We start from the raw sequence: 18,568 nt of genomic DNA, 5'->3' as shown, positions 1-18,568 counted from the left end.
CTCCTCCACATCCTTCACCAGCTGGGGGACAGTGCAAGGGACAGATGGACAGGGATGCTACCCTGCACCGCCAGGCCCAACGCCCCATGTTTCCCTGCAGGCCTGACGGAGGATGAGGATGTCCAAGCCATGCTGCGGGGCTCCCGACTCCTCAAGATCCGCTCACGCACGTGGCACAAGGAGCGGCTGTACCGGCTGCAGGAGGACGGCCTGAGCGTGTGGTTTCAGCGGCGCATCCCTCGCGCAGCTTCTAAGCACATATGTGGGTGTGGGTCAGGGGTGGCGCGGGACGGGGCGGTAGGGACAGCAGAGGGCGCCTCGGCTGACGTCTGACCCTGCCTTGATCACAGTCTTCGTGCAGCACATCGAGGCTGTCCGGGAGGGTCATCAGTCGGAGGGCCTGCGGCGCTTCGGGGGCGCCTTCGCGCCAGCGTGCTGCCTCACCATCGCCTTCAAGGGCCGCCGCAAGAACCTGGACCTGGCAGCGCCCACTGCGGAGGAGGCACAGCGCTGGGTGCGAGGACTGGCCAAGCTGCGGGCGCGCCTGGATGCCATGAGCCAGCGGGAGCGCCTAGACCAATATCCTGCCTGGCTGGGAGGGGGGACCTGTCCTTGGAGAGCTCTAGGCCTTAGACAGTTCCTGATGTTCTGAAATGGGGGATGGAAGTTCACCCTGGCCTGAGTCTCTAAGCAGAAACACTGTCCCCACTCCAGGGAGGAAACAGGGAGGCCCTCCTAATTTGGGGAGCTGAACTCTGTGAAGACATTGCCTTTGTGCCGGGCGTGGTGGCACACACATTCGGGAGGTAGAGGCAGGCGGATTTCTGAGTTCGAGGCCAGCCTGGTCTACAGAGTGAGTTCCAGGACAGCCAAGGCTATACAGAGAAGCCCTGCCTCGAACTCTCCCCCCACCCCTATCAAAAAAAAAAAAAAAAGAAGAGAGACATTGGCTTTGTGCTCTGGGAGCCCCCAGGCTAGGAGAAAAGTACAGTCTCTAATTCCAAAGCCACCCTTAACTGCCACCAAGTAATGACAACCTGTTAGTGTAGACCAAAGGGCCTAGTCTATTGCTGGTTTATTTCCTGAGCACACACACTTGGATCCATTCCTATCTGCACCGGGCCGACTCCGACCAAGACAGTAAGATGAGCTTCAAGGAGATCAAGAGCCTGCTGAGGATGGTGAACGTGGACATGAACGACATGTACGCTTACCGCCTCTTCAAGGTGAGCTCAGTATTTTTGTTGTTGTTGTTGCTGCTGTTTTTAGATAGGATCTTACTAGGTAGTCCAGGTTGCCCTTGAATTTGTGATCCTCCTGCCTCAGCTTCCGGAATAGCTGGGATTTTTGATAGGCACCATCAGGCCTAGCTACATCTCTAGCTTTTTTGGTATGCAGTCACCTCTCCCTGCAGAAAGGCAACACCTGAGCCTGGTTAGTCTTTTCCAGCCAGGTGTGGCGGCACAAGCCTTTAATCCAAAGACTCTGGAGGCAGAGGCAGGTGGAGTTCTGTGACTTTGAGGCCAACCTCATCTATATAGCAAGTTCCAGGCCTGGAGAAGCTACCAAGTAAAACCCTATCTTCAAACAAATAAAACCTTTTTCCCGTTCCCCGGAGCCACAGGACCAGAACTTTATGTGATAGCCTTAAGCAGAGCTCAGACATAGTGTGACACCTTCAGAGCCATCTTGAGCAGCAGAGTCATTTTCACGACTCCCAGGCTGCAGGGTACCACTTGTACATGGGACTGTGTGGCTTGCACGAGGGAGCACAAGGCAGACACATTGGAGTGCACAAGTGTGCATAGTTCTCCACAGTGAAGGACCCGCCCCTACATCTCGTGTTGGAGCTCTGGGGTGCACAGGTGACTCCATCTGTACATTGATTGTGGGACATGGCAGAGACGTGTGCAGATGCCGAGTGTGACAGCCTGGGCCCTGAAGAAACAAGGGAGCCACGTGCCTGTGTTCAGGCCCACATGGCTACTCGGAGAACTTATTTCATTCACTTCTGCTCACTGACTGGGTATCGCATGTGGATAGTAAGTATATAGGGAGCACTATTGTGGCATAAGTCCTGCCTCCCAAGGCCACCATTTTGTCCCAAATCCTGATCTTGATCCCTGGGACAGTTGAGGACTCCGGGAGGCCTCCTAAGACTATCCCTGCAGTTCACAGGGGTGTGTGCTCAAGGAACTGGAGTCTTGGGAAACAAGAGTTGCTGCTTTTCCAGTTGTCAGGGTCCTGGAGTGTGTCAATTCAGTTGCCTCCTCTGAGCCCCACCTCCCTATTCTCCAGGAGTGTGACCATTCCAACAACGAGCGTCTAGAGGGGGCCGAGATAGAGGCGTTCCTGCGGAGGCTGCTAAAGCGGCCTGAGCTGGAGGAGATCTTCCGCCGGTACTCCGGTGAGGACCGGGTGCTGAGTGCCTCTGAGCTGCTGGAGTTCCTGGAAGACCAGGGCGAGGATGGTGCCACCCTGGCCTGTGCCCAGCAGCTTATCCAGACTTATGAGCTCAATGAGACAGGTGAGTAACTACAGTTTAGTCTTGATTCCAGGAAGCTCTGGATCTCCAGCCAGGAAGTTCTGCTGTCACTGACTGTCCCAGGCTGGTCCCCTCTCCTCTTCTAGGTATACACGTACCATGTGTCTGCCCCTCGGGGTTCTGTGGGAGATTAGAAGACGTGGTACAATTCAGTCAGTCAGCAGCCTAGCTGTTCTAAGGGAGCCATGGGTGCTGTTTGAACCTGGACACGAGCCTCTCCCCCCAGGTAGCCCCACCCTCTCCTCCTCTTCCCTGTAGCCAAGCAGCACGAACTGATGACGCTGGATGGCTTCATGATGTATCTGTTGTCGCCTGAGGGGGCCGCCCTGAACGTGGCCCACACGTGTGTGTTCCAGGACATGGGTCAGCCCCTCGCCCACTACTTTATCTCGTCCTCTCACAATACCTACCTGACGGACTCTCAGATCGGAGGGACCAGCAGCACAGAGGCTTATATTAGGTACAGTGTGTGTGTGTGTGTGTGTGTGTGTGTGATCATGGAGTTCTACTCTGGGTTTCCTGGCTAAGCCTGCCCACTGGCCTGCTCTGTGGCACACCCACAGTTTCCCTTATCCGTCTGTCTGTCGATTGCAGGGCCTTTGCCCAGGGATGCCGCTGTGTGGAACTTGACTGCTGGGAGGGGCCGGGAGGGGAACCTGTCATCTACCATGGCCACACGCTCACCTCCAAGATCCTCTTTCGAGATGTGATCCAGGCTGTGCGTGACCACGCTTTCACGGTAAGTCCCTGGGACCTCACGCCCAGCCCCAAGACCGTCCTAGTGACCCCCTTGTCCCGCCCATAGAACGATACCCTTCCCAAAGCGTTCGTTCATCAAGTGCTGTGAGACTATTAGGCCAGGAGGTAAAATAAAGCTGAGCTGAGTCCTCCCTCCTCCCATCCTCCTGGCTAACAAATGGGCTGACATCACCCAGTTAACAGAAGTAAAACCTTAGGGCTTGGTGGGGGGACCGGACTTAGTCCTGACTGCTGAGTGGACACCTCATATGCTTTACAGTCATCAGGGTAGCCAACCTCACAAGCGACAGCATCTGCCACATCACCTTGAAATGGTCAATGTCATTAACCCTGAAGGAGCATATTTCTAAACAGTACCCCCAGTCTCCCAACAGTCCACCCTCTTCCTGAGACCAAGCTCTGACCGCCGGCACTTCCACACCCATCCTGGTGCCAGTGTGCCCCGTGCCTTACAGACTTGGTCCCTTGGGGTGGGTTTTCACACCTCTACCTTTGCCTGCCTGCCTGCCTCGAAAGAGCTGACCACCATGTGTAGGAGAGGGGCCAGCAGATGGTGGATTCTGAGCTGTTACCTGTCCCCCCCCAATTCCAACAGTCGTCCCCATATCCTGTAATCCTATCCCTCGAGAACCACTGCGGGCTGGAACAGCAGGCTGTCATGGCTCGCCACCTTCGAAGCATCCTGGGAGACATGCTGGTGACACAGGCCCTGGACTCCCAGAACCCCGAGGAGCTGCCATCTCCTGAGGTGATGTTCCCACATCCACAGCCTGGGAGGTGGGTCCATCTGACTGGGATGCACCCCTGTCCTCACTCACACACTCCCTCTAGGCCAGGATCCTTCATCTCTTTCTTCCTGGACCTTTTCCTGCTCGGTTTAACTGGCATCTGCCGCCCAACTGCTGCCCTCTGGTTCCTTTTGTTTGTTTGTTTTTGTTTGTTTGTTTTGAGACAGGGTTTCTCTGTGTAGCCCTGGCTGTCCTAGAACTCACTCTGTAGACCAGGCTGGCCTTGAACTCAGAGATCCACCTGCCTCTGCCTCCCAAGTGCTGGGATTAAAAGCGTGCGCCACCACGCCCGGCCCTAGTTCCTCATTCTTGACCATCCACTTCCTGGGCCTTCTGTGTCTAGCTCTGCCTGGCCTGGTTTGTGTCCCTTCTCATAGAGTACCTGTAGGCCCAGCCACTTCCACCTCCATGTCCTGAGTTGACATTTCCTCGACCTAGATCTCCCTTCCCAGCCATCTGTGCTGGCCAGCTGCCACCTGCTTAGGACCACAGATAAGTTGGGCTGGACTGTCAGTACACACTATCACTCTCTTCAGCCACACCAGAAAAAGCCATCGAACCCCATTGCAGATGGTTGTGAGCCACCATATGGCTGCTAGGAGTTGAACTCAGGACCTCTGTTAGAACAGTCAATGCTCTTAATCGCTGAGCCATTTCTCCAGCCCCTCATCTTCCAGTTTTTAATGTGTGTGAATTTTTCCATATATTCATACACCTATGTACACAATGTTTTTCTCATTTATTTACTTGTTTCATTGTTGCTCTTATTTCGAGACAGGACCTCATATAGCCCAGGCTAGCCTCCAACCCTTTATGTAGCCAAAGGTGACCTTGAACATTGGGATTACAGGAGTGTGCTACCATTCCTCGTTCATTCCGTTCATTCCTGGTCTACATAGTGCTGAGGATAGAACTCAGGGTACTGTGCATGACAGGCACACACTCTTATCAACTAAGCTACTGACCCAGCCATGACTGGCTTGTATTCTTTAGCCCAGGTTGGCCATCAAGTTGACATCAAGAAGGTTGTGGGACAGAGATCTTTATTGAGACAGAAGGATCAAGAGATGGAGGCTAAAAGCTAGGAATAGTGAGTGGCACATGTCTGTAATCCAAGCACAATCAGGAGTTCAAAGTTACCTTTGGCTACCTAGTGAGTTGGGGGGCCAGCTTAGGCTACATAAGACTGTCTTGGAAACAAACAAACAAAAAAAAGTAGTGTAAAAATATGTGCTGTAGTCATTCCTTCCAGGAGAGATCTTTCTGCACTGGGCAGTAACAGCGGATACCTTTAATCCTATCATGGGGGAGGCAGAAGCGGGTGGATCTTTGTGAGTTCCAGGACAGCCAGGGCTACCCAGAGAAACCTTGTCTCAAAAACAAAAACAAACAAAAAACAAAAAGGGAAAGATCTTTTAGGAAGAGTGCTCCTTCCCTGTGCCCGAGCTGCCTCTGAGCTGTGTGAGAGCTGCTGTGTGGCACTCCCATGAACGACACATTTTCACACACCCTCTCCATCAATGGCCTAGTGGTGAGATCACTTCTTCCTGTTAGGAACAAGCACTCCAGTCCTCCAGCCCCCTCCCTACCAGCCGCTCTCCCAGTGGTGCCTGACCACCCCGCTGAAGGGCTGCCTGAGGGCTTCACCTGTCTTCCCTTGGCCTCTACAGCAGCTCAAGGGCCGGATCTTGGTGAAGGGGAAGAAGCTGCCAGCTGCTCGGAGTGAGGATGGTCGAATTCTGTCAGACAGGGAGGAGGAAGAGGAGGAGGAAGAGGAGGCGGAAGAGGCCTTGGAAGCTGCAGAGCAGAGGAGTCGAGTGAGTGTGTCTTGACAACTGGGTCAGCAGGCTGGGTCCTGCTGCGGGCCAGGGGATGGGGCAGCAGAGAAGGGTGGGAAGGAAAGGGAGGTGGGGTGGGGGAGGGGCTCTTGAGCTTAGTGATCCCCACTGAGGCTGGTTTCCCAGGCCAAGCAGATCTCCCCAGAGCTCTCAGCGCTGGCTGTGTATTGCTGTGCTACCCGCCTGCGGACCCTGGATCCCAGTCCTGGCCCGCCTCAGTCTTGCACGGTTGGCTCCCTCAGCGAGCGCAAGGCCAGGAAGTTCACCAGGGAGGCAGGTAGGAACCAGAACTCTGGATATCTGGGGACAGGAGAGCATGGAGCCTTCCGGGCTTGGGTGGTGATGGTGGTGGTGGGTGGAGGATGGGTATCCTAGAGTGTTCTCAAGATTTCAGAGGGCTGAGGACTTAGGGGGACCAGGTAAAGACTCTGACTTTATGGGGGCCTGGCTCCAGGCTAAGTGTGGGCGCAGAGCCACAGAGGAGAGAGGTTTGGAGTTGCCTTCACCACGGTCATAACCAAATGGTGGTCAAGGCACGGGCCAGGCAGCCAGGCTAGTGCCAGGGGCCAGCAGAGCCTGGAGGGTATGAGACCAGGAAGGCTTCATGGTTCATCCCATGTCTGAGAAGACGTCACTGCAGAGGAGGGAGGAAGCAGAAGAGGAAAGGACTCCAGAGAGGAGGAACAGGTCATAGGAAGACCTAGAGGCATGGCCACTGTAAGAGTCCCAGGAACCTAAGGCATGGCTAAGGGTGTGGGCAGAGTGAGTGACAGGGACCGGCATTCAGTGTAGGCCGCAGTCAGGCTGTGTGGCTGCCAGGTGTCCCTGCCTCTATCTGGTCCTCAGCAACCCCCTCTTTCTAGTCTCACCATAGTTCAGGAGAGAGGGAAGCTGGGGTGAAGTATGTGTGGGGGCAGGATTATAGGGCCTGGAACTGGGCCAGGGACAGGAGCCTGGGTCCTATCATAATCCTGTCCCAACTCTGCCCCAGGGACCAGCTTTGTCAGGCACAACACTCAGCAACTGACCCGAGTGTACCCACTGGGGCTGCGGATGAACTCAGCCAACTATAACCCCCAGGAGATGTGGAACTCCGGCTGTCAGCTGGGTGAGCGGGGCTGCAGGCAGGGAAGTCTCTGGGCGGGGATGGGTATTTCAGCAGTGGGCAGCCACACAGCTTTCTTTCTTTCTTTTTTAAAGTAATCTAGTTTTATTTATTATATGTAAGTACACGGTAGCTATCTTCAGACACACTAGAAGAGGGCATCAGATCTCATTATAGATGGTTGTAAGCCACCATGTGATTGCTGGGATTTGAACTCAGGACCTCTGAAAGAGCAGTCAGTGCTCTTAACCGCTGAGCCATCTTGCCAGCCCGCCACACAGCTTTCTAGAAGGTGGGAATGCATTGGTGGTTAACAGGCTGTCTGAAATGTAGGTTCATTCGTTCCTGGCAGTAAGGAAGTGACATTTTGTTTTGTTGAGCCAGAGTCTCGCTATGCAGCCCTGGCTGGCTTTCCACTCCTCTGCCTCTGTCTTCCCAGGGCTGGGTCAAAGGTGAGCACAACAGGGTCAGCAAAAAAATAGTTTTTCTTTTTCTTTTTCTTTTTTTCTTTTTTTGAGACAAAGTCTCTGACTGTCCTAGAACTCACTGTGCAGACCAGACTAGCTTCACCTGCCTCTGCCTCCTGGGTACTGAGATTAACAGCATGCGCCACACTGCCAGGCCAAAAGTTATATTTCTGTGTGGTACTTGGGTGGTAGAAGGCAGGGGGTGCAGTAGTTCATGTTCCTCCTTGGCTACTTAATGAGTCTGAGGCCAGCCTGGGTTACATGAGACAGTTTAAAAATACCTAAGAGAAAGTTACTTGGTTTTGTATGTTCCTGTGTGTGCGTGTGTGCACACATGTGTGCGTGGATGCAGAGTAGAGGCCAACGTGGGGTATCTTTTCAGATCTCCCCTTTTTTGTGTAGGAGTGTTGCTATGCAAGCATCTGTGTTGCTATGCAAGCATCTGCATCACATACATGCCTGTGGAGGCCAGAGAGGGCTCTGGACTCTCTGGAACTACAGTTACAGACAGCTGTGAGACACCACATGGGTTCTGGGGACCGAATTCACGTGCTCTGTCCCCAACTGCTAAGAGTCATCTCTCTGTCACCTTAGTTTGTCAGACAAGGTCTTTCACTATCCCTGGGGTTTGCTCTTTTAGCTAGGCTGGGTGAGTAGTGACCTTCCCCCGCCCCTATCCCAGAATCCACCTACCTCTGCCTCCACAACCCTGAGCTCAGAGAGACATACTGCTAGGCCTGGCTTTTTCATAGGTTCTGGGGATTCAAACGTGGGGCCTCATGCTTGCCCAGCAAGCCCTTTATTCCCTGAGCTGTTTCCTCAGCTCCCACAAGTTAGATTTTTCTGAAGGTTGACATTAACAACTGGCTGGGGTGGTGGCACATACCTGTAACCCCGGCACGCAGGGAGCAGAGGCAAGAGAGCGATGAATTCAAGCCCAGCTTTGTTATAGAGGCTAACCTGGGTTATGTGGTCAGACTGGACCGAAACAAACAAAACTAGCAAGAAAGGAATTCAAAACCTTTATTTCCACATGTACACACACACACACACACACACACACACTCACACACACTCACACTCACACACTCCCTTACCTGACGATTTTGCCAAGTAAATACTGAGATGAACAGATTCTGGGAGAAAGGGCCTGGCCAAAGGAGACCATGTTCCCTTTGGAGGTAGATAAGCAATGCCAAGCTTTTTCAGGTCTTGGCTCTGATCCGAGGGGTGGGCGGTGGGGGCAGGGGTGGGAGTCTTTGTCATCACATCCCCCCTCCAACCCCACTTCGCTGTTCTTGAAGAAATGCAGGGAGGAGGTGACTGCATGGTCCCCTCCTCAATAGGTCTCAACAGGGACTGGGCATTACCATCTGTCCAGCCTGGCTTTTCTGAATCTGAGGGGAGGAGAAAGCCACTAAAATGCTCCTATTCGACCCTGTTGTCTACTCCACAGTGGCTCTGAACTTTCAGACTCCTGGTTATGAGATGGACCTCAACACAGGGCGCTTCCTCATAAACGGGCAATGTGGCTACGTCCTCAAACCTGCTTACCTCAGGCAACTCAACACCACCTTTGACCCTGAGTGCCCTGGACCCCCCAGAACTACTCTGGCAATCCAGGTGAGTCGGCTGGTCCAAGTCTCCACCTCAGGTCAAGGCTAGCTCTGGGGAGGCACCAGTCTGAGGGGAAGAAAGACAAGGGAGGCCAGGAATGGGCCTGGCATGAGGGCAGCCCACGGGTGAGCATTTGTGCAGGAAGGACAGTGTCAGCGTGAGGACAAGGGACTTGGAGCTCCAGAGGGGCAAGGGTTGGGGTATGGGTCCTAGTGGGGAACAGGCAGAAGCTGCCCTCCCTCCCTTCCTCCTTTAGGTGTTAACGGCCCAGCAGCTACCCAAGCTGAACGCAGAGAAGCCCAGCTCCATTGTGGATCCTCTGGTGCGCGTGGAGATCCACGGGGTGCCCGAAGACTGTGCCCAGAAGGAGACAGACTACGTCCTCAACAATGGTGAGTGAGCGCTTGATTGTGGGAGGGGGTAGGGCCGTTGATGGAGGATAGCAGCCTGGGACCAGTGGACCCTAACTACCACCCCTGTACCCTAGGCTTCAACCCCTGCTGGGAGCAGACTCTGCAGTTCCGACTGCGGGCCCCAGAGCTGGTGCTGGTCAGGTTTGTGGTAGAAGATTATGACACCACCTCTCCCAATGATTTTGTGGGCCAGTCTACACTGCCTCTCAGCAGCCTGAAGCAAGGTATGATGGGTGGTGGGGAGTGGGAAGGGAAGAACGGGATGGAGTCCCAGCCTCTGACTTGTGGCTGCCTTACCCCCCAGGGTACCGCCACATCCACCTGCTGTCCAAGGATGGAGCCTCGCTCGCTCCAGCCACGCTCTTCGTGCACATCCGCATTCAGAACTCTTGAGGGCGTCACTGACTTAACCCTAACATCAGCAGGGCTGGCGTCGTGGCACGGAGCCCTCTCTGGAGCACAAGACCATGGGAGTCCCAGCCCCTCACACCAGGTCCCTGTCTGGGTCACCAGGTGCTGTGCACACCTGGGTGCTAGGAGCTGTTTGGTTGCTCAGTGAGAGAGAGGACCATGATTGGTGTCCTGACCAGTGGATTTCAGGGGCCTCCAACCTTGGGGCTCTGAGGTGGTCTCAGATTCCCTGGTCAACTTGAGGAGCAGGACACGTGTCCTTCTGCCCTCCAGCGGGGCCATCGTAACCTTCATCCCTGAGAAGGGCACAGCCACCTTCACTGCCTCCTTTCAGGGTGAGCAGAACCCCAGAGCCTCCTTCCCCTTAGAAGGGACTTTTCTGGCTTCTCCTTCCCTTTCTGTCTCAGGCAGGTGGGGAGCAGCTGAGCCCTGGGAGAAACCTGGCAGTAGGTTTGTAACTTGTGTTATAGAAGAGCCCAAGAGGGCAGAAGAGTAACTATTTAAAAAAAAAAAGTAAAGAAAAAGTGTACCTTTCCACTTTATTCCCCAGGCCCATGGGGAGAGGGACAGGCTAGAGTGGGGGCCTCAGGCCTCTCCTCCCAGTGGGACACACACACACACACAGAGCCTTAAATGGAGAGGAGAAGGCCCAGCCAAGGTACATTCCAAAGGCAGGGCCTAGCAAAATAGCAGGGTATGGCCACCATGACAGAGTGGCAAACACCAGCTGATAGGATCTGAGCAAGTCCTACCTGTCAGGATTTAATGGGCCTCCAACAGCATTGATGGGACTGTCAGGCTGTGAACATTTTAGGTTCCACAGGACAACAGTACTAGCAATGGGCAAGGGCAAAGCCATTTTCCCACAGGGTGTCTTGGGGTTGGGTATGCACTGGCTCTAAGCCACCCCAACCCCCAAGCCAGGGAGTGCTGGCTTCTTCCTGCTTTCTGGTCTTAGGGAGAGGCCTTTGCTTCTCTGATGGATTTGTGTGTTTAAAAAAATGATCAGGATCTGTAGCAAAGGACAGGCAAAGCAGGCAGACTGCGGCCCCCGGGTTGGACAACATGAGCCAAGTCCAGTTGGGGTGTGCTAGCTATACAAGATTGGAAGGGGGCTGGGAAGATGGTGCGATAGGAGTACTGACTGCTCTTCTGAAGATACTGAGTTCAAATCCCAGCAACCACATGGTGGCTCACAACCACCCATAATGAGATCTGACTCCCTCTTCTGGTGTCTGAAGACAGCTACAGTGTACTTTACATATAACAATAAATCAGCTTAAAGAAAGAAAAAAAGATTGGAAGGACTGGGATGGGTAATCTCCAGAGGAAGACAGTAAGACATAAATGCAGGTGACAGGGCCTGCTCACCTGTCATGTTAGAAAGCTCCCTGAAGAGCCTTTGCCACGCAGGGCAGGCTTGAGTCCCGAGGTCAATCCACAGTCCTGCAGCATGCATGCCTCAGCTGTGCCCGGTGGGAGAGGCCCTTAACCTCTCTATTTAGGAGGCTCAAACAAGGCCAGCTGAGTTTCAGGGCCAGCCTTGGAAACCTAGTGAGACTATCTCAAATAAAAAGTATATCGGCAGTTAAGGTGCTCACTACAAAATGGATGATCTGAGCCCAATCCCTGGAGTCCCATGGAAACATGGGAGGGGAGACCGTACCCTGTGGCACCTGTGCCGCGCATGCACGCACACGACTGTGCAGGGCTAGTGGCAGGGTTCTTCCTTAGCTCGTGGCTGCTCTTCTGCATCAGTACCAGCCTCTCTGTGGTAGGTGGGAAAGCCCGGGGAGAGTCATATGCACCCTGAAAGAAGTCTTGCAAAGCTGGCCGTGTGTTGGTGGCCCTGGGGGCCCCTAGCTATACATACCACCTACCGCTGACCAGAAGAACACCAGGAGAGAGCAGACCGTTGAACTTCCTTTATTAGAAACAAGTGAGATGCCCGGAGTGGAACAGTACATTGGGTATCCCAGCAATGAACGCCCCCAGCACGGCCCAAAGAAAAGCCAAGACAATAGAGTGAAGCTCTCCGACCCTCAGATGCAGCACCTGATGGCCACAGTTAACACTTTAGTTTCATTCAATGAAAACCGCCCCAGCTCTCCTCCTCGGGCACAGCCCGTCTGTAGACCTGCCTTCACTCTGCAGCAAGACACAATGGGTCTCCTCTGGTTCAAGGACAGGCAGACAGGGCTAGAGAGACGCTCTAGCTCCCTTTTCTGAGAGTCTCTTTCTCTCTTAGACGTAGACAGCTCCATGAAACCTCTTCAGAGCCTTGGGGCCCCCAGGTTAGTTGAATGCTGGTCATCTCTGGAGACAGAATTCAAAACCACAAAGACACCTGCCTCTGGGCTTCAGAGCGCTAGCAAGTGAGGGCAACAAATGGCAGAAAGAAGGGGCAAGGCCTGAAATTTTCCATTAAAAAAAGGAGTGTTAGCAGAGCTTGGTGTGAGCCAATCCTCAGATAGCAATACTTTCAGACACAGGTCTGGGTGGGGATAGCAAGCCCACGCAGGCCTCAATTCAGAGTTAAGGCCTTTCTACCCAGCTCACTTTACAAACTAGTGTCTATGGTAGCGTGGAGAGTCGATCCAAAGGCAGGGAAGGAAAAGGTGGCCTTCAGGACATGGCAGAAGACTAGGGTTAGGCTCACAGAAGGCCTTCTTCCAACAGAGGCTGCCTGAGGCAGGTCAGCTTGGATGCCCCAAAGCCCTTCTTGTTTGGTCCAAGCTAGTCACAGGGCTGCCATACTGTGGAGTAGCTCTGAACCTCTTTAGCCCCTAATCCCACGAGGGTTAAATGAAGATACCAGAACGGTTTAGATAAAAATAAGACTTAAAAACAACCCCTGAGCCAACTCCTGTAGACCTGGGCAGGGCGCCCATCTCAAGGCAGCGGCAGAAGCAGAGCAAGCCACCTGGTTTTTGGGACAGAGGCCTTGCCAGCAGCTCTTCCAGAGCGTCTCCCTGGGGTTCACTGTTTTTGTCCCATGACCAGGGTCAATGAAACCAAAGCTCACTCCAGAGATTTGTGTTCCCCAAACCCCAGAAGCAATTTGAGCCGGGGGCTGGCTTGCAGCTGATAGAGAGTAAGACAGGAAGGCTTTCCACATTCCAGGCCCGCCCAAGAAGGAAAGCCTTGAGCACTCTGTCCTTTAAAGTGTGGGCACTTAGGGTAGTGTCTGATGACTGAGGCTGAGGGGAGCCCCGCCTCTGACCCCTCCCTTCTGGAGAACTCAGTGCACATTTTGCCAAGAACAATAGTTTCTTTGGTCTGAGTATCTTGGAGTCACAAGTCGGCCACCTTCGCTGGCACTTGCAGTTGGCAACACAGGACAGTGAAGGAGAGGGAGGTCCCTAAGCCTCTGATGAGACTCCTCCAAGCAGAGCTTCTGTCTCCAGCAGCAGTCTAGCAAGCAGGACGCATCCCTAGCACAGTTTCCTTCAGCAGAGGCGATGCGGCATTAGTTTCTGCAGGCCACCACCAGAAGCCACAGCATGCCTCAAACCCCTGCTCGCCTGTACGACAGCGTCATTCAGTTCTGGGGACAAGGCTGAACCTGGCTAGTGGCTAAGGCTTCTTTCCCTTATAAGGTCTCCCTGACCCCCAAGATGCCAAGAGGAGAAAGAGCAAAGAAATTCCCTACTATGTGTCACGTGGAGCTTTCTCTCTTGTAGCACAAGCTACAAGGAGGCTGGGTGTGGCTCGCTGACAGTTCAGCCCAATCCTGAGCCACTTGGCTCAACACCACTCAAGAATGCCCACATGGGCGGCCAACGTGGTCAGGGGCTTGACGACTTCTGGAAAAACTGGCAGCATTGAATAACCATCACTACCACCACAAAAACCCACAACAGCACCGATGATAATCAGACTCAGACACTGGCGATGTCGCCAAGTCTAGATCATCTCTAGTTACTGCTTCTTGCGGCCACTGTGGGCTGGACGCCCTGGGAAGGAGACAAAGGAGCACAGGAGATGGCTGAGGGGCTGAAGGCACAGGCAGGGGCTGGGACTCACCAGCCTGGGCATCGCCACACCACGCCTGCTCAGCCTCCCTGGGATACCAGCTCCCTCCTTGCTCTAATATGCCTTAGACAGAGCTTGCGCTCATGTGGTCTCAACGAGGTTCCAGATTCTACAAAAGGTCCAAAGTTCTTTTCAAAATGCCACCCATCCTAAGCAGTGAGGACAAAGTCTCTCAGAGGACACACACCTGTTAGGCTGCCAACAGCCAGCTCAGAAGCCTTCTAAAATCACTTGGTAGAATAGTGTCCTCCGGGACAAGGCCCAGGAGATGGAAGAGGGACTTGATTAATGAATCTACTTCCATGATTGTCACCACTTCCTGGTCTCAGGATGCAGTAGTCTGGCCTCTGCCCAGGGCCAGTTCCACCCTAAGAGCTTGTCCTGTCATGCTGGAGATCTGAGCCCTCTCCTGAGCTGGCAGTCCCTAGACCTTACCTCCTTGCTCAAAGCCTGCTTGGCAGCCAATTCCAAAGGGGAACAGGTGAGGCTCCCCAGATCCTCTTTCTCCTGCTGCCCCTGACAACAGCCACCGCTTCTGAAGAGACAGTAATTGTGCAATGCACATCTGTCTGCTGCTGTCCTTGGGCTCTCATTGTGAAGAATGACTGGATTCAGTTCTTTCTCATCAGAGACCAAACATCCTTGTACATTTGGAACATGAAAGATATTTAGAATATTTATATATATATAATATATATACTTTTATTATTCACCCGTTAACTCCATAATATGCCAATCACGAGCTAGGTTTCAGCAGTTACATTCCCTTGATCACGGCTGCATGAGCATGTTAATTCATTGAAAATAGGGAGACCAGAAACATGGCTAAAGGTGACATCACGCAGCCTACGCCATCGCAATATAATTGTCAAGTTCGCTGGCGGTTTGGTAAAGCCGGTTCAGTTCTGTTTTGTTTGCCAGAGATCTCACATCTGTGAAAGTTGGACCAACAAGTGGAAGGGTTCCGTTTCCTGGTTTGAATTCTCAGTGGCTTTATCCAGAATCTCACTGGCAACTGGTTACTGTAACACCAACCCAACCTAGGAGAGCCAATGGGGAAAGGTCATGTTGAGTTGACAATACGCAGGAACTTTCCTGCCTCCCCAGGCGTGTAGGTCAGGTCTACTGAGTTCAGAGGAAAATGTCTGCCATGGGAGGGCAGATGCCGAGCCCAGACCTCTTAACCCAGCCTTTGCTGGGTTTCTATTTCCTTCAAGGAAGAACAGTGGTGGCATCCTGAAGAACACTGGGCCAATGGCTTCCAAGGCAGCTCCCGGTCAGTGTGTCATAGACACTGACCGGTCCCCTGACCGACCACCCTGCAGTGGGGCGTGAAGGGGCAAGAAAGAGCCACACTGAGACAGGACAGGCAGCCTAGACCAGGGAAGGTGGATCTAGAGACCCTAACCTCATAGGTTAACTTCTGAGTCCCTCAAAACTGCATGCCTGATGGTGCAGGTCTTATTCCCAGCTACCGAGGAGGCAGAGGCAGGGGGATCTTAAGTTCAAAGCCTGCTTGGGCTATAGATTGAGCCAGCCTGAAAGACTTAGATCCTGAATCCAAAAAGAAAAGTCTGGAGGCACGCCCTTCAGTCTCAGAATTTGGGAGGCAGGGCAGGTGGATCTCTGTGATCTGGGAACTTGAGGCCAATCTTTGTCTACATGGCAAGTTCTAGGTCACAATGTGTGACTGTGGCTGGAATTTATATATATATATATATATATATATATATATATATATATATATATATATATATATATTTATTTTAAATTTCAAGGTACACAGTTAACCAGCATAAGTGAGGCTGTATGACCAAGCTCCAGAACTACTATACATGCAACCAGCACTACAGGGTGCCCTGCTCCCACAGAGCAGAGCTCCCTGACCAACAGCCCGGCCTCTGGCTGTGACACACATACCTTCTCGGCCCCCATGCTCGGGCACTTCCAATTGTACAGGTAATACTGCAGGTTGCCGTCCCCTATGCCGAACTTGAGCTTCTCCAGGAATGTCTTGTTCTCCATGAGATCCAGTGCATTGAATACGTCGAACCCTTTCTGCAGGGCAGCAGGAGAAAGGGCAACAGGTTACCTTCCTTCCCCCGTTGGCCTACAGGCAGCCACAGGGCAGGCTTCCATCACAGGTTCCAGCGGCATCCTGGTTAGTGCTCACTCTCCAAATACGCTCCCCAAGACAGGCCTCAGACCACCCACAGCCTGGCCTTTCCTTGGTGTCTCCGTGAGTGGACAAAAACTGCAGGCCGTTCCTCCTGGAGTCCGCTCCGAAGCTTCCTAGCTCTGGTCACTGAACTCCCAGGTTCCCAGTGTGCACTGACTGAGCATGCTTGACAGGCTGCCCGAGGCTAGGACTAGGACATTTCTAAAATCTCACCCAACTGACCTGATGACCTCATGGAGAAGAACTAGCCTGTGCAGAGGCTGGCCTGGTACAGAGGGACCCCAGAGTCATGAGAAAGGCAAGTAGACAACAGACAGACCTACCACTATGCCTGTCAGTTGGAGTCAGCCGTCCATTCACTCACTAGGACAGATCCCAGGCTCCCCTCCCATGCTCAGAAAGCCAAAAGAACCCTAACCCTGAGGCTGGCTGGCCAGTCAGGCCCCAACCAAGGAGTGACTCCTAGCCCTCTTCTAGACTGGAGTTGTGGCTGAAAATGGCTGGGGCCTTGCCTAAGAGCTGGAAACTAAGAGCTTGAGGCTTCCCACGCTATGGGCAGCTAAGTCCTGAGATGTGCTCACTAGTACTACAAAGCCCCCACCCCGAATCTCCCGAAAGTGGTCTGCTCCTCACCATTTTGGCTAGAACGAGGGCGTCGCTCATAAGGTCTAGAAGAGGGGTCTGGGTGTGGACGTTGTAGAAGGAGTACGCAGCTTTCAGACTCTTGTGGGTTGGATGGTTCATGATCGTGGAGGGAAGTGTATAAAAGCTCAGGAAATCAGTCACCTCGCCGTTGGCATTCTGAAGGAAGAGTAAATAAACAGGCGGTGTCACACAGGCAAAGGAACAGCAGCCCAGAGACCATGGAGCGCCCCCCCCCCCCCCCCCCCCCCGTGTCCAGGCAGCTGACTGGCTGGGAACTGGAGCAGGGGAGGGTGAGCAAGACGCAGCACACCAGCTAAGGCTGGGGACAGCCTCGTGGGGATTGCTTCTGATGCTGTGTCTTACTTCGGCTCTCAAAATCTACATGTCCAGACGCTGGGAATCCCTGTCTCCAACTGGTTTTTGATTGAATCAATAAAGAGCCAGCATCCAATGGCTGGGCAGAAAGACAGAGGGACCCTTTAGGATTCTAGGAGAGAAACACAGAGAAGGAGCAGAATTGCCATGACAGGGAAGCAGAGAGGTCAGACTTTAGAGCCCGCTGACATGTAAGAATTTGGTAAACTCTCCCGATTGGGTCTGGGACAGCAGAGAGAAAATATAGATTTTATATTGGGTAGGTGCAGAGCCGCACACACCCGCCAGGAGCAGAGCCGTGTAACAATTCACTGCTACAGATGGTGTTCAATGTATTACAGGCTTGTACCCACTATTGGAAATTAATTAGAAATCCTCAAATAGAATACACATGTGCCATGATGTAAGATAAGGAGCTGGGAAGAACTGGCTTCTTAGCAAGCTACAGATTTTGCCTGAGCCACGTGGAGATTTCTTCCCATGGTTCAGAGATTATAAAGAGTTTGGGCTCAGAGGCACTGGGAGCCCCTGCTATGTGAAAAGACAGGCTGCTTGCAAGCCAGGCAGAGACACGGCAGAAGCTACATGCCTCTCACAACCAGATAAATAAAGAACAGAGATGAATAAAATTTGATTTAATTGTTTTTAAGGATAGAAAGGAGTATAATAGTAATTGTTTTAACTGTGTTTTTTTTTTTTTTTTTTTTTTTTTTGTTGTTGTTTGGGTTTTTTTTTTGTTTGTTTTTTTGTTTTTCGAGACAGGGTTTCTCTGTGTAGTCCTGGCTATCCTGGAACTCACTTTGTAGACCAGGCTGGCCTCGAACTCAGAAATCTGCCTGCCTCTTCCTCCTGAGTGCTGGGATTAAAGGCATGAGCCACCACCGCCCAGCTTGTTTAACTGTTTTTAAGTATACATAGAATAAAGAAATTCAGGCCTTTGACCTCAAATATAGGAATCAAAGGGACAGAGATAGAATAGAAAAACTGATAAAAACTCTTTAAAGATAAAAAATTGAGAAAGTCTTGCCAGGGCAAATACTCGAGATCTTTGAAGGTTGTCTCCATGGGATTTCTGGGATTGCGCAGCCTGGTATGACAGACCTAGAGCCTGGAACCAGGCTTATAGAGTAAAGAGTTAAGTCTACATAGACGAGTAAATAGTTGAGACTTCTGATCATAAATTATAGGTCAAAGAGCAGAGGCTAAGTGGAAAACCTTATCAGACCGATAAGAGAAGCTTATGTTAATTCAAGTTATAGAAAGAGAAAGGGGACATATGTATCCACAGAGATATTAATCTGCACAGAAGGGAGAATTTAAGTATACAGATGAATAAATAACTTAGGCTTGATGCCATGTAGGTCGGGGCAGGAGATGGTGGGGAAGCACTA

General features: G+C 52.5%; 2 protein-coding genes across 8 annotated transcripts in view; one reads left to right on the top strand and one right to left on the bottom strand.

Annotated features, from left to right (window-relative positions):
* The window catches only part of Plcd3 (phospholipase C, delta 3), a 31,415-nt gene extending 20,945 nt beyond the window's left edge, over window positions 1-10,470 (top strand). For 3 of the 6 annotated variants that reach the window (NM_152813.3, XM_006534309.4, NM_001361706.1), the window contains exons 2-15: window positions 101-262; window positions 351-579; window positions 1,097-1,226; window positions 2,299-2,527; window positions 2,804-3,005; window positions 3,140-3,284; window positions 3,900-4,052; window positions 5,763-5,909; window positions 6,057-6,207; window positions 6,922-7,038; window positions 8,959-9,125; window positions 9,376-9,511; window positions 9,607-9,756; window positions 9,837-10,470. In NM_152813.3, the coding sequence (NP_690026.2) occupies window positions 101-262; window positions 351-579; window positions 1,097-1,226; window positions 2,299-2,527; window positions 2,804-3,005; window positions 3,140-3,284; window positions 3,900-4,052; window positions 5,763-5,909; window positions 6,057-6,207; window positions 6,922-7,038; window positions 8,959-9,125; window positions 9,376-9,511; window positions 9,607-9,756; window positions 9,837-9,925 (2,207 nt within the window). In that variant the 3' untranslated portion in view covers window positions 9,926-10,470. The other 3 variants (XM_006534308.3, XM_017314788.2, XM_017314789.2) reach the window with 3 other exon arrangements.
* A 1,383-nt stretch (window positions 10,471-11,853) lies between these two features.
* Window positions 11,854-18,568, bottom strand: part of Nmt1 (N-myristoyltransferase 1) — a 40,569-nt gene continuing 33,854 nt past the window's right edge. Inside the window, exons 11-13 of one of the 2 annotated variants that reach the window (XM_006532445.4) lie at window positions 16,791-16,958; window positions 15,899-16,036; window positions 11,854-15,018 (exon numbers count right to left, since the gene is read on the bottom strand). In XM_006532445.4, coding sequence (XP_006532508.1) covers window positions 14,998-15,018; window positions 15,899-16,036; window positions 16,791-16,958 — 327 coding nt within the window. In that variant the 3' untranslated portion in view covers window positions 11,854-14,997. The remainder of the gene's footprint in view (window positions 15,019-15,898; window positions 16,037-16,790; window positions 16,959-18,568) is intronic. The other variant, NM_008707.4, reaches the window with a different exon arrangement.

This window comes from Mus musculus, chromosome 11, assembly GCF_000001635.26.
Source record: "Mus musculus strain C57BL/6J chromosome 11, GRCm38.p6 C57BL/6J".
NCBI lineage: Eukaryota > Metazoa > Chordata > Mammalia > Rodentia > Muridae > Mus > Mus musculus.
This window is presented reverse-complemented; position numbering and strand designations above follow the sequence as displayed.